This window comes from Crocuta crocuta, unplaced genomic scaffold (genome assembly GCF_008692635.1).
Source record: "Crocuta crocuta isolate KB4526 unplaced genomic scaffold, BGI_CrCroc_1.0 scaffold60, whole genome shotgun sequence".
Taxonomy (NCBI): domain Eukaryota; kingdom Metazoa; phylum Chordata; class Mammalia; order Carnivora; family Hyaenidae; genus Crocuta; species Crocuta crocuta.
The window spans coordinates 2,262,672-2,289,052 of NW_027527145.1; the positions used below are offsets into that span (position 1 = coordinate 2,262,672).

The 26,381-nt window shown below is 38.7% G+C and overlaps 1 protein-coding gene across 1 annotated transcript in view; it reads left to right on the top strand.

Moving 5' to 3' along the window:
• The window catches only part of LMO7 (LIM domain 7), a 192,898-nt gene that overhangs the window by 75,029 nt on the left and 91,488 nt on the right, over nt 1-26,381 (top strand). The window contains exons 3-4 of the mRNA XM_077761210.1: nt 4,528-4,597; nt 24,397-24,503. Of these exons, the coding sequence (XP_077617336.1) occupies nt 4,528-4,597; nt 24,397-24,503 (177 nt within the window). The remainder of the gene's footprint in view (nt 1-4,527; nt 4,598-24,396; nt 24,504-26,381) is intronic.

Below are 26,381 nucleotides of genomic sequence, written 5' to 3' on the forward strand. Positions count from 1 at the left end.
CATAATAAAATTATAATGGTCAGGTGTATTGATGCTGATTTGTTGCTCTTACACACACTTTCACATCTTCACATTTATTGTTAACTATTTGTCTGGTATTCTAACTCAGCCATGTTCAAAGTTACCACCATAGGAATTCTAGAAATTAAACTTAGATTAATTTTACTACCAGTCTTTGAAAAGATTAAGGTGACCATAAATATTTATGGCATGCTTTTAAAGTTAAAATTTTTTTTAATGTTTATTCATTTTTGCAAACAGCAAGAGACAGAGTACATGCAAGGAGGGGTGGGGCAGAGAGAGAGACAGAGACAGAGACAGAGAGACAGAGAGTCACAGAACCTGAAGCAGGCTCCAGGCTCCGAGCTGTCAGCACAGAGCCCAATGTGGGGTTCCAACCCACAAACCATGAGATCATGACCTGAGCCAAAATCGGATGCTTAACATGAACTGAGCCATGCAGGTGCCCCTAAACTTTAAATTTTTTAAGTTACGTATGCTTATTACTTTACCCAAGGAAATGTGATTACTGACTGCTCAGCGTGGTTTTTATTTTAAAGATCTTAGAGCTTATGAACTTAGATGGAGGTAATTAATGAAAAATCTTAGGAATTTACTTAGGATAACCTGTCCAAATTAATATATCTGATAGAGAGTTTACTCTCTTGATCAACGTTTGACAATTGGCAGGGAACATCGAGGTCTGACTTAACCTGACAACAGAAAACCTAATACAGGGTAGGTATCCTTGTTGAGAAGAGCCAAAAACCATTTCTCACATTTGAGTCAAACTAAAGGTAAATTTTTTCTAAACTTATTTTTGTAAAGAACATAGAGGTGTTGAACCACAGAAAACTTTCTGTATTAAAAGTTAGATAGTGGGTTTTTCCAGACATTTTTAAAGCACCTTCACAATACAGGTACCTTGCTGAGTGCCAGGAGATGTTTGCAGTGAGACAATCTCCTTGAACTCAGCACCTTCACTGTCTCATTAGCACAGTGCTCTGTCTTTAGTAAGCATTCAAATGTTGGTGGGCAGAGTTTGCATCTAGAAGAAAACTAGGCAAATGAAGATGTGTCAAATAACAGATAAAACAAAAATCATTCTTTTTTAATAATGATTAATTTATGCAATATATTTCAAATATACATTAGACATAATATATTTATAAGGAAATATATCTTTATTTTGTCTCCTAAAAATTTATTAATAGGAAAATTTTACTAATCTGAGGATAGATATTTAGAAAATGTAGTCAATAGAAAGATAATAGAAATATATAAACACAACTGACTCATGCAGTCATAGGTTAGAAAGTTTACTCTCAGTGTATTGTGCTCTTTGAGGTCACTGGCTTAGTGCATTTAAAAAAACGTCTTTGGAAATACGGAGTCAAAAGGTGTCCCTAAATTTTCCACCTCTACTGAAGGGCTTTCTGATAAAGGGGAAAAAATAAGGTTTGGCATTTGGAACTAGTTTCTGGAGACTAAGAGAACACCAAATTCTAGTTCTCATTAAAACTGTTTATAACCAAGCTAGATGTTACATTGAACTTTATGTACGTGTCCTTGGTGTTACATTTAAAGTCAGGGTATATTCACTGGTGACAAAGTTGTGGAACAGAGGCAGCTTTCTAGCATCTATTATGTAACTCGGCTCCCTCGGAGGGAGTGGGCAGGATGTTTTGGAGAAGAAAAGAAAAAGAAGTAGATAAGAGTACAGGGATGAGCTGAGGGAGAGGGGTTGCAGGCTTCTGCCAGTGTGGTCTACCACAGGAGACAGCACACGGTCTAGGTGTTCTCTGTCCTGGTTTTAATCTCCCCAAAAGAGCAAACCTCTGATGTGCTAAAAAGCACATAATCAGGTTTATGCCATGACCTGAGGGAAGGCTTGGGGAAGTAGAGGTATAATGCTTTTGTAAAAGATTTTTGTAAAAGTAAAAAAAGTAGTATTACAAAAGATATTTGTAAAAGAGAATAGTATCTCCCTAGTGTGGCATTTTTATTTGATTTGGTGTTAAGACTCTGCCCCTAATTTTTTTTTTAGATATCCTTAAATTTCACAGAAGTTTAGGGGAGTCTGAGTGGCTCAGTTGGTTAAGCATTGACTTCAGCTCAGTTCACGGATCTTAGGGTTTATGGGTTTGAGCCCCGCGTCGGGCTCTGTGCAGACAGCTCAGATTCGTTGTCTCCCTCTCTTTCTGTCCCACCCCTGCTCATGCTCTCTCTCTGTCTTTCAAAAAGTGAAAAAACGTTAAAGTTTTTTTTTAATTTCACAGTTTAGATTTAATGAAATCTGTGTTTCTTCCTAGAAGAAATATCCTAAAAGTTTTTCCTTTAATTGTATGTGAAAATAATTATTCATGATTCACAATTTGATTGGATGTTCAGTTTCTGCCAAAACCATATGTGCATTTTTCCATACTCTGGTGCTTAAAACAAATAGCATTTTAACAGTTGACAAAGTAAAACAGCGTTTTCTCCTAGTGATACAACTTTTAGAGGGTGGGTTGTATGTTATGTGGAGTGTTGTTTCTGTGTGGTGGTTATTTCCACGTTTGTATGTGTACTGGGAGGCTTAGGCATTGAGGAAAAAGCTAATCCATTGTGGTGTATGTTGCTTCTTGGTAATAGCTGTGGAATCTTCTTGGTAATAGCTGTGGAATCTTCTGATGAGGGAGGAGTCAACTCATTTTTGGGAGACCTCATTTAACTGTACTGTTTGCTTTACTTCAATCCCTTACTTCCTTTTGCTGACTAAATAGTGTACACTGTGTTATTATTCATTCCAAAATGGTTGGACGTTACTAACACTGTAATATAAAAATGATAAGCAAAGTAAAAAGACAAATTGGCCAAAGTCATCAGTGACTCAAAGAGGTGGAGGAAGACTTTATGACATTCTTCCTCTAATAAAGACAACTGATGCTAGGCTTTCCTGACATTGGATAAGTTGGCCTAGCTCATTTTAGTCTCTGACTTTTTATACCACCAAAAGATTACATTTTAAGATCCAAGTTACTATAGGGAAGTCACTTCCAAGTTAATGGTCAACAACTCTACGAATTTCTTGATTTATACTATGCCAGAATAATGTTCTTATTAAGTCATGTTCCATTTATTAGCTCTTCTATGCATTGCAAGATGCCACTGGTAATAGAATTTATTAAGTACCTGGTTAATAGAGAAGAACTAGAATTAATTTGGAACTGTCATTTCTTATAAAGCTGCTCAACTTCTTTTCTAGCTTCTTAGCTAGTGATTAAAGAGAAAATAATTCAACTGTGAAGGGAGAAATCCTTCCTTCCTATGGCTTTCTGTGCACAAGTAAGAAATTGGGAATCAAAGAGTAATAAAGAGTTCTAGGAAATGCTTGAAGATGAGGGGGTGATTTTATTATGTATATTAAGTTGTCTAAAGATCTTTGTGTGAAGAAACTAGGAAAACAGAAAACTCACCAGACTAAATCTTCGTAAGCCATTGTTTTGTAAATTTGAATCCTGTTGAACAACATTCTGAAGGTTATTAAATTGAGACTTTTGTCTTCTTTATTTTTAGCACATTCAAGTGTATATATAAATCTCTGGAATGTTGAAGGAGTGACATTCCACAAGAGTCAGATATTTTTTTTTTTTCTGTTACCCATTGTAAAGAGGAGACCAGTAAATTAAGAATATTTGGTTCTTTCTCCTATATTTGCTTTCCTTTTGGATCTCTGTTTACAGAATAAAGAATTACCTTTTGTGGCCAGATTATTGACTAATAAAACCACTGTTTTAAATTGCTGTTTTCTGACAGTGACTAATGATTAATTAACCAAGCAAGCATTAGAAAAGCATTACTATAGTATTAAATTTCTACATGGCTTAGCACTGTATTGCTGAACAACAATAACAACAAAAAACATAGAATTCAAGAGATCTGGTTATAAAATAGTCATGGACATGTAAAATACAGCATAGGAAATATAGTAAATAATATTCTAATTACTTTGAGGTCAGATGGTAACTAGACTTATGATGGTGATCATTTCATAATGTATATAAATGTCAAATCACTATGTTATACACCTGAAACTAATATTGAATGTCAGCTGCACTTCAATAAACAAATCTGGCAAAGTTATGTGATTTGAATCTACCTTTCAAAATAAAGATCAGTTTGAGAAAAAAAATTAGTGAATGATTAATAGAAGTTATTCTTAGGTTCAAGAGAACTAAGTTATAATGAAAGAGATCCTTAAACTGGGTCTTGAAACAGAATCAAACGTTGCCTTTAATAAATGTGGAACTATTTTTAGGGACATGGCTTTAAAGACAGTGTCTATATGGTCTAAGAGAACCCCTCACTATCTGCAATGCTGTTCTTCCTACTGTGTTTCTTGACTTGTTTTCTTGGTTGGTTGCCTTTTATTGGGCTCTTGGCTCTGAACCATATATGGGGGCTGGAGTAGTGACAAATAATTTAATACTAAGCTGATATTGGCATTCTTGTAATTGCGTGTGTTATTTCTTTCTTAATTTTCAGTTTGATTAACAAACTTAAACCTGGTGTCATTAAGAAGATTAATAGACTGTCTACACCAATAGCAGGTTTGGTAAGTAAAAAAAAAAATTATCTTCCAATCTAGATTTTTTTGTTTTTGAAATGTAAAACAATGGGTGTAGTCTGGTACTCTCATCTGGAATTATCATAGAAATTCAGTTTTGGGTTTCTTGCTCAAGAAAAATGTTTTTAGTGATGTCCTCCTTATACCTTTAGTTCTTTCTGTTTCCCTTCTGCCAGGAGGCTTTTATTTTTTTTTATTCTTTGTTTGTTTTCCTTTTTGTGCCCTCAAACTTCGTATATTCCCTTTCTTGGCTAATTTCTTCAGAGACTACATTTGTTTACGATCATGTTCTTTCTGAAGTTCAGCCCTGCATACTTTGTTTGCTAGTTGACCACAGTTAGGGAAACTGTTTTTGGTCACCAGTTGTTTTATATGTGTTGCTTCTGCTTTTGGATGACTCTCACTTAGCACACAGATCCTGGAGTGTATCTCGAACGCTTTTGCTTTATATACTAGATTTCCTACCTGGGTTCTGTGTGATATTGGGTAGGTCATTATTTTCCTACTTGCCTCAGTAATACTCCCTGACTATGGGATAGATCTCTAGATTCCTTCTAGCTTTTTTTTAATTTTTATTTTTTAATGTTTTATTTATTTCTAGGAGAGAGAGAGAGAGACAGCGTGAGCAGGGGAGGGTCAGAGAGAGAGGGAGTCACAGACTCTGAAATAAGCTCCAGGCTCTGAGCTGGCAGTCAGCACAGAACCCGACGCGGGGCTCGAACCCACGAACCGCGAGATCATGACCTAAGCAAAAGTCGGACGCTTAACCGACTAAGCCACCCAGGCGCCCCTAGATTCCTTCTAGCTTTAAATTTAGATTTTGTGTCTAAAAAATACTCTACACTTTCATTGCATAGATATTCTGGTGGGTCAATAAGAATTGAAAGACCGGTAACAAGGTGGGGCTCTATCTTTGAAAGTAATTTGTAATTAAGTACACATGATGGATTCTTTTCAAAATGTTAGCAACCCTTAAAATTCAAGGCTGATGAAAGAAGTCAGTTTAAAAAAACTCATTTTATAATACACTGAAGTTTAGGACAGCTGATACGTGGAATTTAGATAGAGGGAGAGATAGACAGAAAAATTAATCTTTGGAATAGTCAAGCTGCTTATTACATTCAAGAACCTTTTGTTTGGCCAACCATGTGCTTGCAAATGTCAGAGGCATGAAGGATTAAAGGGTAACAGCATCAAAATTTCTGGATTTGCAGCTGGTATGAAAATCTCATTACAGTTTTACAGGAGTAAGTCACACATTGCGTATTATTGGAAAATAACTGTCTAGGAAAGAAGAGTTTTAGAGCTTTCTTTTTTTCTTTGAAAGACCAATAAAATTTTCTTCTGAAACATAGAATATGTGTAAAGTTCTCAGAGCAGTTGGGCTTAAATATGAATTCTTTCTTACCATGTTAATTCTGTTTCATTTCTATCATGACATGAGTTCTATTGGTCTCAAATTTGGTTAGGTAAACAGACTACCAGGCATGCATATATTGCTATATGAATATATGTGTGTGTGTATATATATATATATGAATGTATAGCTGTATATATAAATGTATGAATTACTTTTAGTAATATAGCAAGTCAGAAGGTATCATTTAAGGAAAAAAATTAAAGACTTTTTTTTAAATTAAAAACTTTAAAAACATTTATTAATTTTTGAGAGAGAGTAAGAGAGACAGAGCATGAGCAGGGCAGGGGCAGAAAGAGAGAGGGAGACACAGAATCTGAGGGAGGCTCCAGGCTCTGAGCTGTCAGCACAGAGGCTGTTGTGAGTCTCCATCCCATGAACTTCAAGATCATGACCTGAGCTGAAGTCGGATGTTTAACCGACTGGGCCACCCAGGTTCCCCAAAGAAATTTGGTTTTTGAAATCTTTCTAGGAAGAAACATTCAGTTTAATAAAAATAAGTAAGTCTTGTATGAAAATCATTTTTATGAAATAATTTTTGTGAAAATTAAAAGTTTGCATTGTATTGAAAGTCTTTTTAAGTGTCTCAAGTTTTTCTTACTTTGATACTTAGATTGTGAATTGTTGTTTCTTGGATCAATTACACACATTTTAAATGAAATTAGCCTTTGATTTGAAACACCCTGCATATTTGGAATACTTGAATTATGGTGGTTTGTTGTTACTGGCCACTAGAGGTTTTATTCAATCTTCTGATTCTACGATTAGAAGTAAGCCAAATGTATTTTATATTTAAATACAAAGATCTCTCCAAGTATTTCTATTTCAAGCATGGAAATTCTATCTAGTTTGGATTTTATCTTTAGAAATTAAAATGAAATGTATTTCCGGAATATTAAATGGAATGATTTCCCAAGTACAGAACACTGAGCATTTTTAATGGGATGTAGGAGCATAAGAATCACCACACTGCAGAATTGGCTACAATTGGTTTGCAGTTGTCATCATGCCTCATGGACTCCTCCTTCCCTTGCTTGTATGTCAGGATGGTTATGTCACAACTTCTCGAAGGCTCAATTTGAAGTGTGCATTAGAGCTCTAGTATCTCTTCAGTAGGATTGTCATATGTGGGTGGAAAGGGATTGTATAGTCTGGCATACAGGTTCTTTTGCAGCCATTCATTTTTTTCTAACACGTAGTTGAGTGCCTACTAGGTCCAGAATTTTTCTAGTTTATGAGGGTATATTGGGAGGATAAAGACAGAGAAGGACCTTATCCTCAGAGAGTGTAATGTCCTAGTGGTGGAGCAGGATCTGGCAAATAAATGAGCAAATGGGCAAGAAAACACCAGATATATAAATGTGATGCCATGGATTATAATAGCCCGCCATTTACTGAACACACATGAGGAGTTGTAGTTGGAATATAAAGACTGACCTCTAAGAATTCCTCAAGAAGAGGTATGTCACAAGCCTTCATTTTCAATGTGTATAGAAGAAAGATAAAAAGTCTGACCTGAGCCAGACTTTTTAATACTAGAAATTTTTGTGTTCACAGCAACATAATGATTGATATTTATGGGAGGCCAAGATTTTTTTTCAATGAATCAATTTTGAAAAAGGGTTCAATTGTGACAAATAGTAAGCTCTAGAATTAGGTCTTTGAAGGAATAGTATTATAGGTTGAATTGTGTCCCCACTCCCCACCCCTGCTCACCAAATCATTATATATTGAAGTCCTAAACCCCAGTACCTCAGAATGTGACATTATTTGTGAATAGGGTTGTTGCAGATGGTATACTGAGTGAATATGGAGTCATAATGGAGGGGTGGCCCCTTATATAACGTGACTATTGTTCTTGTAAAAAGATGACTATGTGAATATGGATACACCGAGGAGGAATGCCATGTGACTGAGGACTGGGGTAATGCATCCATAGGCAAGGAACACTAAAGATTGCCAGCACACTACCAAAAGCTAGGAAGAGGCAAGGAATGATTTCTTTACAGGTTTTATAGAGATCATGGCTTTGTAGACACCTTGATTTTGGACTTTCAGCCTCCAGAACTGTGAGACAATACATCTCTGTTGTTCTAAGCCATCCAGTTTGTGGGACTTCGTTATGGCAGCCCTAGGAAACTAATACAGCTAGGTAGTATTTTTAATTTAATGTTTGCTTTTTAAAAAACTTTTTTAAAAAATAAATATAGATTCACGGGAAGTTGGAAAAAAACAGTACAGAGAGGTCCTCTGTGACCTTCACCCAGTTTCCTTCACCCATGGTAACACTTTGCATAATTGTGATACAGTAGTAAAGCCAGGAAATTGACACTGGTACATCCAAAGACCTTAATCTGATTCACCAGTTTTATATGCAGTTAAACTTTTTTTTAGTAACAAAGAGTAGAGATGCTTTCAAGCTCGGTGAGATGGAGGGTTTTACTTGAAGGATTTTTCAGAGGACTCTGTCATTAATTCAGTGTTCAGTCATAAATATGGCAGCTACATTCCACATGATTACTTTTCTCTGCCCTATTGCAAATAAGAAATGGTGTCTCTCAATTGAAGGTCCCAAGAGAAGAATCTGAATGGATCAAATTACCTGTCTTTCCAGGCTACAAATATCAGAGGTCACTGGCCAGCTGGCGGGTGTGTTCTTGAGAAGAGAGTCATCCTGGCAAAATGGGTTGTATTCTGGAGGGTTGGTAGCCATTGGCTCACTGAGTTCAGGTGTGTGTGTTAAAGGAGGTTCTGTGAATGAGGCTTCTCTGGATTAGATACGCTATATGAAATTAACTATAATAAAAAATGTACAATTTCTGTACTCCAAGCCCTATTTTCTATCATTCCGTTCTTATTCTCTTTCTTTTAGCTATAACTTCCATCCATTTCATGTTAGGCTACTCTGTGTATTTAGCTTTGAAGCCAAGACGATGTGTTTACTATTTGTAGGTGGATCTATATGAAACACATGGAATATCCTCTGAGCAATGACAATATGGAGAGAGGTGTTTGGCTGATTTAGAAATATACTGAATGCTTTGCTTGAAACATTCATAGGATTTTATGACTTTTTTTCCTTTAGAGATGTGTTAACCATGTTCTCATAGATCTAGAAATATGGCTTTTCTCACTTAACACTGAGTTCTAATTTTTCAAGAAATACACCTTTCCTATATTTTCTATTCTTTATATTCTTCACAAAGTGATGCCCCCCAAATCTAACCAAACAGTCTGAGTTTTCCACAAAATTAGCTGTTGTTAAATGTGGGTGTGTTCAATTCATTGAAACTCAAAACTAAAACTTTATTTGGGAATTCAAAAACTCAATCTCAAAACAAAACCCTGAGAAACAGGCAAGATATTCTGTGGTGAAAAGAGCCATTGAACCAGAATAATGTTTACCAACTGATGTCTTAGTGTACATGAAATACAATATGTACAGAGAACATCAAGGAAGTTATTAATCCTAAGACTTAGAGTTGTCTTGGACCCCTCATGATTTAGTTGTATTTACTAAAGCAAGGTTTCTCAGCCTTGGCACCACTAACTATTGACATTTTGGGTCAGATCATTCTTTGTTGAGGGGGTGGTCTTTGCTGTGCATTGAAGAATGTTGAGCTACTTCTCTGGACTCTACTCATTAGACGCTGGTAACACCATGCTCCTCGCCCCCCAAAAGATGACCACTGAAAATGTCTTCTGACATTGCCAGTGACCCCTATGGGGTAAAATCATCCCTGGTTGAGAGCCATGGAGGTAAAGAGTTGAGAAAATAAACACTACCCCTTGGCATGGACTAGTTTGTTGACTGAGTATAAATTTGAGTGATCTACTCATGCCTTCTATTTTAATTGCAGTTTCTCTGAGAAAAGGAATGGTATTTTAGAAAATTTGGTTTGAGGGATGCTTGGGTGGCTCAGTTGGCTAAGTATGGAACTCTTGATCTCAGCTCAGGTCTTGATCTCACGGTCATGAGTTCAAGCCCCACATTGGGCTCTGTCCTGGACATTAATTCTACTTTAAAAAAAAGAATCTTTGGTTTGAATCATTTTTTGTTTGAACATTGTGTCTTTCAGTGTGCTTAATTTTAAAATCTTTATTATATCTACACTTGCTTCAAAAATATGGGCCGAAAATGAGTATCCTTCCTCTAAAGGGTTACTCTTTCAGATTATTTTTGAGAGTGGAATGTGTAAGGTGTGACCGTAGAAACTGGGAAGGTTGTCTCCTGATTCAGGAATGCTGTAGAATGCAGGAAATGAAAAGATGCCAGCTAGCTTAAGCTGTTGGATGTGTCAGATTCTCTTGCCTTCATAATGGCTACTTCAAGAAATAACACATGTCTATGGGTCCATTCTTCAAAAGGTTGTTAACAGTGAATGTTCTTATGTCTGTAAAATTATTTCTGATCCATCTTCACTCTCCTCTACATTTGAGCACATCCGCAAAGTAGTGCAACCTAGTCTGTGCTAAGGTCACTATTGAAACATCTGGTTGTTCCCTTTCAGCAATAATAGAAAATGCCCCGCGGAGTCAGCTGTAAACTTTAGATATGCTCATCCAGGTTTTATCCTGTACTTTTTAAAACCCACTCTCAGGCAGTGACTATATGTATCCCACTCTTTTTCCGAGGGGAAAGTGTGCAAGGGGGTTGGGAGAAGGAGGTTTATGGGACACTGAGCTTCTGAACTCTTTTGCAAATAAAACCAATAGAGACATGAAGGTTAATGATATCAAGAAACTTGATTAAAATTGCTCACCTGTGGTTTCATGATAAAAACTACACTAAGGAAAACTTTTTGTTTCAAAGGGAGGGTGAACCACTATTATATGTTGTATAATTATGCCATAAACAATAAAATTTACACTATTTTTATTTTTCTAGTTTGTCAATCTGATTATTTTCTTTAAAAACAAACACTAATAACAAATACATGGAGTGCTTTTTCTTCTTAGTAAAGTTATAGGGGAGTACTGTAGTGTGGCCACTTACAATGTTATTTAATGTATTGTGACACTTTGGTTAGACATTATAGCATAAAGGCTGGCAATTTAGTAAAAATAAGGCCACTTTATGCATTGAAAATGACATTTTCCGTGGTTGTATTTTAGTTTAAATAATTTCTAATGTATATTTTCCTGGAATTTCTGTGGATCAGCAGTATTTTGAAATACTTTAGGGTTATCCAATAATCAAGTCTAAGAAAACAGACTGAATGGGGATCGTACACTGGTTGTTTTCAAGGTAACAAATATTAGATATTAAATATCCAAATGCCTTAATACCTCCATATAAATAACTCCTTGATAACTCGGTTTTTATAAAGAAATTTTAGGTGATTTCCTCAAGAATCTCCTTATCTACTTACTTTTCTTCAACTCCCAGTTAAAGATAAGTATCACGAAAAGTGAAAACATAAAAACTTAGTGTCAACATTGAAGTTGTTTCCAATACCCTCATAATGATACAGCACTGTAAATCAGGAAATTCCTGTTTTATTTTGAGCCATAATTTCTTAGTCATGGCATTGGCACAAGATAGGAGCACTTCCCTAGAGTTCCAAAATGTACTTTTTTTTTTTTNTTGTTTTTAAATCTAAGGTGAACACATGCCAGCTTTCAGCCTTGAGGGCAACATCTTTAAAAAACATTAGTGAATTAGAATTCCTAAAGCAACACCAGGATTAATTTGTCAAGTTAAAGAAAAATTCATTCAGAGTAGGATTATGTCATACAGGACAGTACAAAAATGCTGGTACGAAAACGCTCAGAACATCTCTCTTTAAGAACTTTTTGTTATGTTGAAATTGGAAACAGTAGAGCAAATGAACTTAATAAAAAATAGAACCCGAGTGTAAGACTGGTATTAACACATCAGTCATTTGATGGGTTTCAAGCCCATGACTATCCCTCTCTTCCTAAAAGTATTTTTTGAATACCTGCTATGTGCCAGGTACTATTCTAGGAACTTGGAACAAAGCCACAAGTAAGGCAGAGAGTTTCTCCCTAATGGAGCATGGTTAGTAGGTCAGTAATAACTTATCAGGTACTAATAGTTACCATGTAGAATATGTAATACCTCGTCAGTTGACAGTAGTAACACTGGGAAAAATAAAGTGAATGGGTAGAGAATGACTGAGTGCATGAGAAGTGCTTCAGAGAAGGTTCTGAGGGACATCTTGTTTCTGGAGTTGAGATTTCATCGGGGACCTGAATATAGTGAAGGAGGGGAAACATATGGGGATCATGAGACTTTTCCAGACAGAAGGAAAAGAGGGGGGATCAAGGCAGGATCAAGCTGGACTAGCAAGGACTCTGGATCTGGAACTGCGTAAGGTGGAAAGGTAGGACAGCTTTATTGGCTTTGGTGAGTGGATCCCATTTTACTCTTAGCGTGATGAGAAACCATGGGGTGGGGGGTGGGGGGGGTTGAGAGCAATTTCGTTTGTTGTTAAAGATCTTTGGCTGCCTCTAGTAAAGGATGTACATGTATCTCTGAATACACTAACAACCATTGAATCATAAACTTTAAATTCATGACTTGTAGGTGAATTATATCTCAATAAAATGTGAAAGTAAAAAAAATCACAAATTGGTATGTGATGAATAGACTGAAGGAGATCAAGAAGAGGCAAGAAGGACAGTTGAAAAACAGACTTGATTGTTGTAACGACTAGTTTTGTGTGTCAGCTTGACTGGCCATGAAGTGGCCAGATAATTGGTTAGACATTATTACATTATTCTTAGGCAGTTTGCATAAGATTGTAGATTTGCAAATGTCAGAATGATCAGTGTCAATCTTAGATATTGTTCCCTGATAACATGATGGAAAAGGTGATTAAAGAGATGGTTTGTGATTATTTAACAAGAAAGAAAGTAACACTAGAAGCCAGCCTTGTCCTATCACAAATGCTCTAAAGCAAAATATTACTTGGCTGGTCCCATGGCGAGTTCTGGAGGCCAGTAAGAGGTCATGAAATAGCTACGATGAGTTTTGTTTTACTTATACCATTTTTGCTTGTTTTTAAAATTTGAGCCAACATTTGCAGACCCTCAGATTTCGTGTAAAATCCTCCTCTCTGGCTTCACAGCGAATGTGGCAACAATAGGCCTGCATTTCCCCGAAGCAACCATTGTGTGGGTGTCCTGTGGAGTAGATGGGAGTCTCCCTGCATTCCTTGTTCTCTGGTCATTTCCCTGACATGATGCTCACTTTGTTTATTTATGGTTTATTCAGTCATTTTACCAGCCCTATCCTTTTAGATATGTCTTAATTCCTACAAAATGTCTGCTGTGGTCTTGCTATAGTCAAGATGGAGAAAAGCAGACCAGATAATAATATCTGTAGGTGAAATCTTAAGTAGTTGGGAAAAAAAGCTCAATTTTAAGGAATGAAATGTAAATCCATATAAGCTTGGAGAAGTTTCTACAGTTTGCCTTAGGGCTTTGTACTTGCACTATTTTCATTTTTTTAAAAAAGGATAGAATAATTACTACCTAAAGCACTCTACACATTCAATGCAATCCCAATCANCTTGTTTTTAGATATTGGAACAAAAAGACCTATTTAATGTACTGATTATCAAAATCTGCAACTTAAAGTCGTCTAGATGGCTGCAAGTCTCCAAAAGGGTATTTATGGGGAATAGATTTCAGCTGGATTTTTGTTGAAAAAAAAATCACAGGATAGCGGTGGTTTTGTATTACCTGCAAACTTAATCATGCATTTTATACTTTTATCCATGAAACCTCACTTGATAGGATCATATCATTTGCATTTCAGATTCTTTATATCCGAAATTTTTTTATGCTAAATTTCACTAGCCTCATGGTCCATTAAAGCTCACAGGTCGCCTTCCTGTGAACTGTCTCTTTATTGTGAACTGGTTCCTGCCATTGTACATTTCATTTAGCCAATAGTATAATACAGATGCCACAAGGCAAAGTACCTGTGGCCTGTAACAAAAAAAGTAAGGTCCACTTACTGCAAGGTCCACTTACGGCCTATTTACTGTATTCCTAGAAACTGCCAATCCATCACCTATTTCCTCACTAAGTCTTTAAAATCACTGTTATTCTCATTTTACAAGAGGATCATTATTAGTGACCCATCAAGTGATGACTTTGATAATTAACCACACCTGGAGTCCTGTTTACATAGACTTCATTTTGAGAAGGATATAACATACAGGAACCTGTCTATAAGGAACAGTGATGGTGTCATAGAAAGAATGGCTCCCCAGAATGTTCATGCTCTAATCCATTGAAGCTACCAATGCCTTCTAAGGGGAGGTTAGCATTGGCTTGCAGGTAGAATTGAGGTTGTTAATCAGTTGACTTTGAGATGAAGAAAGGATTCTGGATTACCCAGGTGGGCCCAGTATAATCCCAAGAGTCCTATTAAGTAGAAAAGAGCAAGAATTAGTTGGATGGTGGTGCGATGGAGACTGAGGCAATGCTGCTGGTTTTGAACATGGAGGAAAGGGCCCCTGGAAGATGGCAAAGGAAAAGAAACGGATTTTCTCCTAGAGCCTCCAGAAGAATTGCAGCCCTGCCAACATCTTGATTTTACTCCAGTGACACTGGTTTTGGACTTCTGACCTCCAGAGCTGTAACATAATAAACTGATAATGTTTTCCATCACTGACATGGTGACTTGTTATAGCATTAATGGGAAATCAATATTGTGGTCAAGAGTATAGATTCAGGAATTAAACCATTTGCTTTGAATCTTCGCTCCACCACTTACTGGATGACCTGGGGTAAGTCACACACTTCTTAGCCTCAGTTTACTCATGTATAATGGGGACAATACGACTTCATAAACTTTTTTAGTGTGAATTTGACATCATTTGTGTCAGGGGCCTCAGAATGCTGCCTGGCATACGGTAAAATCTCAGTGGATGTTAACTTAAGAAAATCAGCGATTCAGCGAAGGGCTGGTTGGGATGACGTGAGAACTGAAAAATGTCACAGAGGGCCAACGGGCACTGAGAAAACCAGGGATGTTGGAAGAGAAGACATGAGGTTGGGGGAACGTGTGGAGGGTAGGAGGCAGGAGAACTAAGTAGCTAAGGGGCTCCTGTGGGAGAAATACAGGAGTTAGTTCATATTAAGTAGGCAGATTTAGGATTAGTGTTTTACAATTACAGCGAGAGAGTCTTTGGACTCTTTTTTTGACAGAGAAATGACTAAAAGTGAATCAGTCTCATAAAGCAAGGAGTCCCTGGGTTTGGAAAAGCGAATACGAGGGCTGATCCAGACACATCACCTGGAAAAGTGACTCCGGGGGGAGGGGGGTGGTAAGGAGCAGTTACACTGAAAGAGTGCGAATTCCCAGCTAGCTCAAAAGTTTTACTGTGTTGTTTTCCTTCATTAAATGTGCTTTACTGCTTCCTAAAATGTGTTTTGGCATCATTATGATGTGTTTCTTTAAGCAATTACATATCTGTTTTACTTTGGAATGTAGAACATGGATAATTTGATGACAGAACATGTTTCTTTTATTGCCCACTCTGGTCTCAGAACTTCTTTTCTTTTTTTTTTTTCCCCCACAAACAGTTTATTGTCAAATTAGTTTCCACATAACACTCAGTGCTCATCCCCACAAGTGTTCTCCTCCATACCCATCCCTCCCTCCCCCCCACATCCATCAGTCCTCAGTTTTTGTCAGCATTCAAGAGTCTCTCATGGTTTGCCTCTCTCCCTTTCCCCCACCATTTCCCCCCTTCTTCTCCCCCTTGTTCCTCAGTTAAGTTCCTCCTAATCCTCCTATATGTGCAAACATATGATATTCTTATTTCGCTCAGCATAACCCCCTGCAGGTCCATCCATGCTGCTACACATGGCCAGATTTCATCCTTTCTCATTGCCATGTAGTATTTCATGCCATGTAGTATAGATAAACCACATCTTCTTGATCCATTCGTCCGTTGATGGACACTTAGGCTCTTTCCATGGTTTAGCTATTGTTGAGAGTGCTGCTATGAACATTGGGGTACATGTGCTCCTATGCATCAGCATTTCTGTATCCCTTGGGTAAATTCCTAGCAGTGCTATTGCTGGGTCATAGGGGAGTTCTACTGTTAGTTTCCTGAGGAACCTCCACACTGTTTTCCAGAGGGGCTGTACCAGTTTACATTCCCACCAACAGTGTAGGAGGGTGCCCGTTTCTCCACATCCTCGCCAGCATCTAGAGTTCTCTGATTTGCTCATTTTAGCCACTCTGACTGGCGTGAGGTGGTATTTCAGTGTGGTTTTGATTTGTATTTCCCTGATGAGGAGGGATGCTGAGCATCGTTGGTCTCAGAACTTCTTAAGCCTCTATTTCAGCATTTTTCCCCCTTGCTTTCAAAAGAGTAGATACGTTTGAGATTTCCTTCATTTTTGGTGTAAAGTTTCACTTGAATACCATAGAAGACCGTACCTTAATGCACAGTGCAGTGTGACAGTCTGTCACTGCTTCTGTGTAGTTCACTGGAACCCAGAGTTGATGAAGCATTTCAGTAACTACTCTCTTACCAGAGCACAGCCCTCATTTCTCTGACCTTCCCCTGAGTGCCAGGGCTCTGTTCTCCCTCTCGGCATGGTCTTTCCTCCTCCTCCGCCAATAGTGCTGGAGAAAACTACGCCAGCAGCTTGGTGGTTTAGCATGTATAATACCCTGGGCTCAGTGTCACTTGGCTATTCCATTTAAGCATTCTTAGCTGGTTCTTATTCCCATCTCTATATATGACAAAACCTTATTGCTCTCCTTGTGCCCCAATCCTTTGCTATCAGCACATGACTGAGGCTTTCTCTTTGCAGACGAATAAGAACCAAAGGAAAACGTACTGCTTACTTTTCTCAAATAAGTACCAGAGTTAGATCTGTGTGTTTACCTACAAATTGTAATCATAACTTGTGGGTATTAGTAACACAGCTTACATTTCTTTACTAAGTCATAAACTAGAAGATGAAGTCTCTAAAGTAATAATAGAACTAGCGCCCCCTGACCAAAATTGCAACCACATTACTTTCTTAATGGAAACTATATAATTAGAATGCACATTTGGATATATTGTAGTCACTTTGCTGCTTGGAAGTTGCTTTCAAATAATTTTGAATGATCACAATTAGTTCCTCACAGAATGTGAGTACTTTTGGAGATGGTGCATTGGTGAGCTCCTCAGCCCCTAGGTGATTGGTGCTCATACTAAAGAGAATGGTCACTGCTCTAGACCTTATTTAGAAATATGTTCCTTATTTTGTTATTTGCCAGGAAACTTAGGTCTACAAAGACTCAAATCACCTGGTCGATTCTCTTAGCATGTGGATTCCGAATGAGTGGGTCCAGGGTGGAGCTTTATAGAGTCTGCATGTCTGACAGGCTCCCAAGTGATGGTGGTTGTGTGTGGACCCCACACTGAGTGGCAAGAGGCTAGGTCGGCTGTTGTCCAGTGCGCCCATCAGCATCACTGGTGCAGTGACTGTGTGCTCCCTCTACAGACTCTGACATGGCTGACTAGGGATGGTTATTCTAACATAGACACATAGTTCAGTTTCTCTGCCTCCCAGCAGTGGTTTCAACCTCTTGATTGCTGGCATATACTTTCTAGCTTTTTGTCACTGTCAGCACCAGGGAAAGAGGAGATGGGCTTTGGTGCCATATCATAAATGGAAAAGAATTGAGGTCACCAAGTATCTTGGCCTTCGGATCATTTGATCTGCACCATCATGGGCCCGGGTTCAGAGGAATTGGATGAGGTGCTCTCTTTTTTTAATAATTAAAAAAAAATCTTAAAGTAGGCCTAGAAACTTCCTGGGAGTAACAGGCCACAGGTGAGTGCACAGTGAACATTTGGCTCGTTGATGGGGAACACTTTCAGAAGGTGATGTTATTCTGGCAACTTTGGTGTAAGGTGTTGACTGTATGGCCCTTATTGTCTATACAGTTATAGCCCTAAGCATGAATACTTTTACTCTTTTTCACAATTAGGATTTTTATCTTATTCAGGGCTTCTGTAATAAATCTCTTTGTGTTTATGTAAAGAACTCATTTTTATTGATGACAGTTTTGACCCTCTATACTCAGGAAAGTTTTGGAGAAGTGGGTCTAACTGGTTTGCCATTATGAGTAGACATTCCCTATTTGTTGCGACATTAAGGTTTCTTGATACAAAGTATTCACTCTGTAAGTTGAAAGTATATCATTTTTAAAAGAAATGTTTGAAAGATATGTTTTTTAAGTTCCTCCAAATAAAAATGAAAGACTTTGGTCAGCATAGGAGCCTAGGGAAGTATAGTATAGACTTTAATGAGGATTGAGACTTTTGTGTAATAAAATGGCTGAAGCTATAAGAGAAAAATGTAGACCATAATGCCATTTATGTAAATGAGATACGTAAGGGAATCAACACTTTAAAGGACATTTAAAGGACATTTACATTTTTAAGCACGTTAGAAAAGACATCTTCAAAAAAATTTATGGAGGTGAAAGAACAATTCAGTGCCAAATACTATATTCACTCTGTTGTGCAGTCACCAAACATTTCCGTCCCTCCCCAGTAAAACCTCTTACCTAATAGGTCACTTCCTATTTCATCCTTTCCCTCCACAGACAACAACCAATCTGCATTCTTTCTCTTACGGATTTATCTATTCTGGATATTTCATATAAATGCAGTATGTTACATTTGTGTGTTTAAGCTTTTACTTAGCATAATGTTTTGGCTGTCCATCCAGGCTGTAAAATGTATCAGTTCATTTTTTATGGGCGAATAATATGCCTCTGTGTGAATATATCACAATTTGTTTATTTGTTGATGTTAATGTACATTTTAGCTGTTTCCACCTTTTGACTATTGTGAATAGTGCTCGTACATGTACTTGTTTGGGAAACTCTTTAATTCTTGAGGGTATATCCTTTCTTTTTTATTTTTTAATCTTTTAAACAGTTTTAAAAGAGGCACGTAGGTTAGGGAGAGGGGCAGAGGGAGAGAGAGGGAGAATCCCAAGCAGGTTCCACACTCAGCACAGAGTCTGACTCGGGCCCTGATCTCATGACTCTGGGATCATGATCTGAGATTAAACCAAGTCTCAGGTGCTCAGTTGACTGAGCTCCCAGGGTCCCACTTTAGGGAATATTCTTAGAAACCACCTTTTAGTGAAGAGGAGTGGGAGTGAATTAGGGTATGGGATGAAGAGAAAACTGTACCAAAATGAGAGAGCCCATATATTGACTGATAAGAACTTGCTAAAATATTTTTATTCAGCTCTGGACCCCTGACACTCTCCTCGACTATTCCCATCCCTGGTAAGAGAGCAAAGTAATCTGCTGAGGTGATATGAGTCTTTGTTACTGGATAAGTGCTTTGGGCAGGAAAGTGGGGTGAAAGGCCCTGAAAGAGTTCATGTTGCCAAAGACCCATTTTACCTCTGCGTCTAGTGTTAGAATATTCATGTGGGCCTCGGGTTATCCTTCTTGTGACTCTTCAGGATGTGTAATGGAGACAGAGAGGAGTTAAGATTCCATAGAAGTGTATAATTGTGTTTAAGTACTGTAGCCAGCTTCTAATATGGTCCCAATGATTCTCACCTGACACTCCCTTGTACCTATACTTTGTACCTAATTAGGTGTTCTGGCTGAGACCTCCACGTGGTGTGCTAAAGTGCTGCCTGGCATCCTCTTGCTGGTTATAAGTAAAATGGGGGACATCAGATAACATGATAAACAAGGAGGGCACAGGAATTGCTGGTTTTAAAAGTTGTCACCCTCTTTAGTCAGCAAATGATGCTAAAATTAATAAATGGCTTTCGGGCCAAGATCAAATTCAGTGTACCAGCAGGAAAACATGGTCTGAAGATGAAGCTGAGGGTGTGGCTGTAAAATCTGTGAAGATCTTGGAAAGATCCAAAGGAGTGCCTCAGAAGTCTGCATAAAGGTGATATCTCTCTGTCATCTCAGCAGACCAAGATGGAGGAGGGCTTCCCTTGAAGGATTTGTGGGTGTGGCTTTTATCTAATGAAATTAAAGGCCAATAGGATTCATAAAGGACTTACAGTATTGAAGGAACTCTATTTAGAAGCTGTAAATGTAGACTGAAAGGGACAGAGGATTGCAAATTTAAAAGACCTTTAGTCCTCCAAATCTTATAGGCAGGAAGCCGACTGAAAAAGCTACATACCTGAAGACGCAAGGAAGTAAATGATGATTTTTAAGGGAGATTCAAGAGTCTGGAGGATGAAGCAAAAAACCATGACAAATTCACTGGACTTGAAGACTAATGAAGGACCTACCAATCTATGCCTTGCAGGATTTCAGAGTTCCTGCAGCTTAGTGACTCCCATGTGCCTTCATTTCTCCACACTTTGTGCTGGAATATGTCTTGAAGTTACCCTGCACCACTGTGTTGGGTATGTGGGGGCAGGTAACTTGTCGCTTTAGTTCACGGGCATTCACATTGAGAGGGCTGTCCTTAAGGATCTTCACTTGAGGAGCCTCATGTAAAGCCGGATCTTGTTTCGATGAAATTCTGAACTGTGAGCTTACCTTGTATAGGGGTGAACGTTTCTAGGGCTTTGGGAAAGGATTAGTGTGTTTTGCATATGGGAAGGACATGAATCACTAGAGCTCAAGAGTGAACTGTGGTATCTGGTCCCCAGAGATCCCACCTCCTGCTATTTATGTTCTTGTGTAGTCCTCCCTACATTGAGTGGGGCTGACCTAGTCCATCAGCAGGATACTGAGGAAATAATGTATGACTTGATAGGCCATGGGACCCTGCAGCCTCCATCTTGCTTTCCTTTGGATCATTCACTCTGGCAGGCAGCCTGATGGAGATGTCCATTTGGTCAAGAACTGAGGCTACCTGCCAACAGTCATCCCCAGCTTGCCAGCCACCTACAAGTACACTACTTGGAAGCAGCTCTTTTAAGCCACCGGAAGGTCTTCAGGTGACTGCAGTCTGGCCTGATATCTACAACCGGCTCAGAGACCTCCATGCCAGAACCATCCAACTTGGGTCACTCCTGAATTCTTGACCTTCAGAAACTGTATCAATCTGTATTGTTTTAAGCTGCTACGTTTTTAGATAACTAGCTATGTAGCAGTAGATAATTAATAGAGGTACTTGCAGTGGCTAATATAAACCTGGGAATATTGGTGAATTTTCATGGATTTCTCATCTTCAGTTGTTAGCAAGTACTGTTCCTGACTCCTCAATCTCTCTCTAATTCACCCTTGCCCTTCCACCTGTTATGATTGTCCTTATAACTGATCCAAGGCTAAGCGCTGGAGAGGCACTGGGGGAGAATGTGAAAATCTCGAGTCGTCCCACCTGTTTATAGTGTCTGCTTTTATTCCTGTGCTGGAAGAACCACGCTGAAAGGGGCTATTGCAGATATTCTGGGATCCTCATTTTGTTTTGTTTTTGTGAAGCCACTTCCAGTCTTCATCGTGTGGGAAATGTAGATGTTTAAGTGCAGGCTTTTGCCATGAAGTATTTTCTGCAAGTTGGGCTATGAAATACTTGTGTGAAGGGTTGAGCTGAGGAGGGCTGGGCTTCCCTCCACTTGCACAGAGGTGTGTGCCCTTGGGAATGGGGTAGAGATCCAGAAACTGCTCATTTCACAGAGGAGGAAAATGGGGCCAGAAAGGCTGATTAATGTTTCTAAAGTCACACAGTTGGCTAGGGGCAGAGCTACTGGGCTCTGTCCTGGCTAACAGTCCAATGAGAAGATATTTCATGTTTGTCCTTTGTTTTTAGTTTATCTTTGCTAGTTTCCAGGGAAAGTGAATCCATTAATGAAGACTAAATCCTTCCTTTGTAAAATATGTAGAGTGTGATGTGACTTCTTGATGTTTCAACAGACATTAAAATTTTATTTTATAATTTTGTATCTTCCCTTAGGCAACTCTCTGCCTAGGTCCTTTGAAATTGTGAAAAATAAATTACCAAAGGGCTCAAGTACAGTAAGCTGGATTTAGGTTACAATTCTGATCTTAATACAACCTGTTCCTGTGCTCGCTTCGGCAGCACATATACAACCTGTTCCTGCTATGTAGGCCATGTGCGGCCTTGTTTGTAAAGTCTGTTTTAAACTTGAGGAGTGTCATTGAACTATTTAAGAGTAACTGCTTTAAAAAAATTTTTTTTAATGTTTATTCATTTTTGAGAGAGAGAAAGAGCATGAGCAGGGGAGGGGCAGAGAGAAAGGTAGACCAGAATTTGAAGCAGGCTCCAGGCTCTGAGCTGTCAGCACAGAGCCCAACATGGGCATCGAACCCACGGACTGTGAGATCATGCCCTGAGCTGAACTGAAGCTGGATGCTTAACCCACCGAGTCACCCAGGTACCCCAGAGAAACTCTGCTTTTTAATGTAAAGGCTTTATTTAAAACTAGAATTTAATTATATTCTACTTTTTCCCTTCATCTCTAAACCATTATCATTTTGATTTTAAGCTGTTTCTAAATAATTGGGTGGGTTTTGAGGTATGCAGCTTTATTCTTAGCAATCTGTATATATTTGTCAACTGGATGAATGCTATTATGTTTTTAGAAAGCACATGAAGAACTATTTTGGCTGTCAGTGCAATAGGTTTACTTTCAGTTTAACTGTATCATAATGTTTTATAACATTTTAAATATTCAGAACCAAATTGAGTTTGTGGGAAGACTTCGTGTGTGTGTGTGTGTGTGTGTGTGTGTGTGTGTGTGTGTGTGTTTTAGGAAGACTTCTACTGGTTTATTCTTCCTCTTTTGAAACGTGCTTTTCTTCCTGTAGGATTTTGAGTGCTGAAACATCAAACCCTTCGTTCTTGGCTGCATCTCTGAAGGCCAGTTTTAGAACCGTTAATTTGAATCATTGAGTGATGAGATAGTATGGGTTTTTAAAATTATGCGAGCTTAACAAAATGATCACTTTTGCTCCTCCTGGAGTATTGCCAGTATATGGTTTCCTCCTTTTGTTTTATCCACCAAGTCAGATTGAATGTCTTCCATTGAGCCGTTCAACTTTGGACTTATAAATTCTTCTGATCTTTGACCTCTTACTTAAAATGAGCATGGATTTCAGCTTTCATTTGGGTAGTTCATGCTGCCTCTTACTGATAGNACATACTCACACACAGATATTTTGTTTTGAATGGCCCTTAGTCCCTAGCAGTTGGTGTTGCTTTTCTCTTGCCGTACATTTGCTCACCCTTTCCCTAAATCCCCTCACTCTCCAGGAATCCATGCTGTTGAATTTAGCTTCTTCATCCTTGCTTCTCTGTCTTTCCCTCCCGCTTTGCTGGGCCACCCTGCCTTTTCTTGTGGGGGTTGGCTTCTCAGCATGGGAAAAAAGCAGTTGTCTTTCTCCAAGCGGCAGGTTGTCTTCTCACAGCCAGCTGCTAGGTGAGGTTTCCGGGAGGCCCCCTCACACGACAGATGTGGTGTGAAACCCCGGCAGTGCGAGTGGACGAATGTGTGGTGGCAGGCTAGCAGGCCGTTCTCTTCCCTGAGAGTCCTGACCAAGAGAAGGTAAAGAGCTCCCGCATGATCCTCACAAGCTCAGTCTTCTAATGGAGAAGACGGAAGCTCAAGCTAATTCTGCTCACCAAATGTGTGTCTGTAGTAGTCCATATTTGGGCAGCAGTTTACGTGAATGAAAAGCATTGGTTTGTGAAAGGAGGATTTTAGTTTTTGAAATTAGCCAGGAGGGCAACCTAGATTTCCTTTTTTTTTTTTTCGGTGGCAGTTCCTGAAGCAGGTGCAGGGTGTGCGTGAATAATGGACCACGCCTAAACCGTGCGAATTAGCCAATGAACATTAGGCTTCTCCTGGGTCCTGTAGTACGGTTCCCCTGTCTGTCAAGAGCCGGCTCAGCAACCGAACCCAGATTCCAGGTGTGGTGTTCCACAGTCGTTCTGTAATTTGTAATCATAGAAACAGAATGTTCCTCCTCTTATTTCTTCCCTGCCAACAGTTTCTGGGTGGGTGAATGTCAGTAGCTGGAGTTATTTTTAAAGAGGAGAGGTGAGGCTTGTCGTGCAAAGCTGGGAAGAGGGCGTTTGTTTGCAGAGCAGAGCTGACATCAAAGTGTAGATTACTGCTCAGTGGCTAGGTACTTGTCCTGAAGCAGGTAATGTTTAACGTGCCGGTCACAAAGATCACAAAACAGCGTATGCCCAGGCATAAGCTAGCGCTACCGTGTAAGCTCTGGAAGACTGAAAGGCTATACGTGCCCATGTAATTTTCAAAAAAGACCAGTATGCACTGGTCTTGCTGCGTCCTCTTTTGCTGGCTGTAATTGGACTTTGAAGCTTAGAAGTTCTATCATAAAAACGTGTACCCTTTGTTTGAGAGAGAGATCGGCTAAGCAATCACTTTCCACTTCTTTTCACAGGATAATATAAACGTTTTTTTGAAAGCCTGTGAACAGATTGGATTGAAAGAAGCCCAGCTTTTCCATCCTGGGGATCTACAGGATTTATCAAACCGAGTCACTGTCAGGTAAGTTCCACTGGTTTGTTATGTATTTTTTAAGCTTAGGGTTTGTGGCTCAAGTGCAAAGAATTTCTGAGATTTTATGGTGACTGAAAAATTGTTCCTCTCTCTTCCTCTGTTCTCATTCCAAAGCAGATTATTTAAAAAAAAAAAAAAAAAAAAAAAGCAAGGGACTGTGAAGAGAAGCTGTCTGTAATTGAGACCATGGCATGTTGTTATTTTAAATCTCTCTACTAACTGAAATGGTAGTTTATATTTTAATGCTTGTCCAGCATGACAGTGTTTGGTTGCTAATGGTGAGGATGCCCATTACACTTACAAAATGAATTTGGAAGTTATAGAGTAAACAGAATTATTTTAATATGGTCTTTATATATTTGGAATTAAGGCTTGCCAACAAAATGAGACTGGGACAGTGGTTAAAGAGACTTTTTTTTGGTAATCTGGAAGGCAGCAATGCCTGGCACCAACACGGAACGCTAATGACCTTGTCAATTGTGGAGGATTTCTAAAAATGAACAGTTCCTCACTATTTTAATAGTATGGATGAGAAAGTGAAAGTGGGGGTGAAAACGTGCACAGGTGTCTCTGTTGTGTTTTAGATGGAAAATGGTGTCATGTAGGAGTGTATGGTTTCAGGAAATCTGGTTTTAAGCTCCTCTGAGCTATTTTTTCCTTATAAGTCTAATTTGCTTTCAGTGAATCAGAATAAACTTGTGTTATCAGATAATCATGACAGAAAAATAATTTAATTTTGTGATAATTACCACCTCTTTATCATGACTCTTAAACCTATTTTTTTTTTCAAAAGGAGAGACTAAACACCTTCTTCCAGCTATAGGAATAATAGAAATGGAAAAATTAGTTTCTACCATTTTAGACAAAGATTTAGTTTCTATGACTGATATCCCCATTATAATAGCTTTAAAAGTTATTTAAAAATTGATGGTAAAATCTTAAAAATGGCCAATTTTCCCTAAAGAAAAATAACCCTTTATATAAGTGTCATAGTACACATAGTCTTTTAGCAGTAAAACCTAAAATCCCAGATAGACTTCATCTTTTCAAAGCCTAACAATACATATTTTTAAACAAACGGTCCATTTTAAACACCCATGCTTCTAGTTCTATTGAACTAACATTTCTAAACTACACAACCATGATGAGTGCATAGCAGAGAGGGGTCTGTCTGCATTTCTGATTAATTGGAAGATAGTTTGATCCTAAATTTCATCACCAAAATGGCATGTTTACTTCTGCAGTATTGTGACGAGGTGCTTGATATCCATGAAAAATCACTGCATGGGTGAATTTTTTTTTCCTAATCGGCATTCTCTCCAGACACCTATCCGATGGGCAAAGAAAGTTTTCACTCACAAAGTGTTTTATTCTTAATGAACAGCAACAACTCAAGGAAAAACACCCCCGCCACCCCACCCCAGTCCTACTGTTTTGAAACCCCATAGCAGATGTTTGGGTAGGCTACCGATTAGGCAAAACGTGTTTGTTGGCTTCTAATTCCAAGAATGCTCTGAGCAAAACTTGCCTGGGGCCCGTTTTATGAGATGCTGGGTCTACAGTGTTTAGGGAAAAATGTCAGTACCTGGGCACAGCCTTGAGTGAAATTAAATCACTGACAAACTGAAACTGGGAGGTCACGTAGTTACAGCTGTAGTAGGAAGTATGTAGAACAACTTGTTTCAGTGGAAACCACAAGTCCATAAAGGTGTGCCTTGGTCATACTAATGAGAATGCCTGAGAGCCTTGCGTCTGCTCAGGAACATTTCCCCTGAGAATTCTGTTGGACCAAAGGGCACAGGGCTTGACCCTGGGGTTGCTGCAACGGAAGCATGGGAGCCTCCCGGTTATGAGATTTGAGGAAGC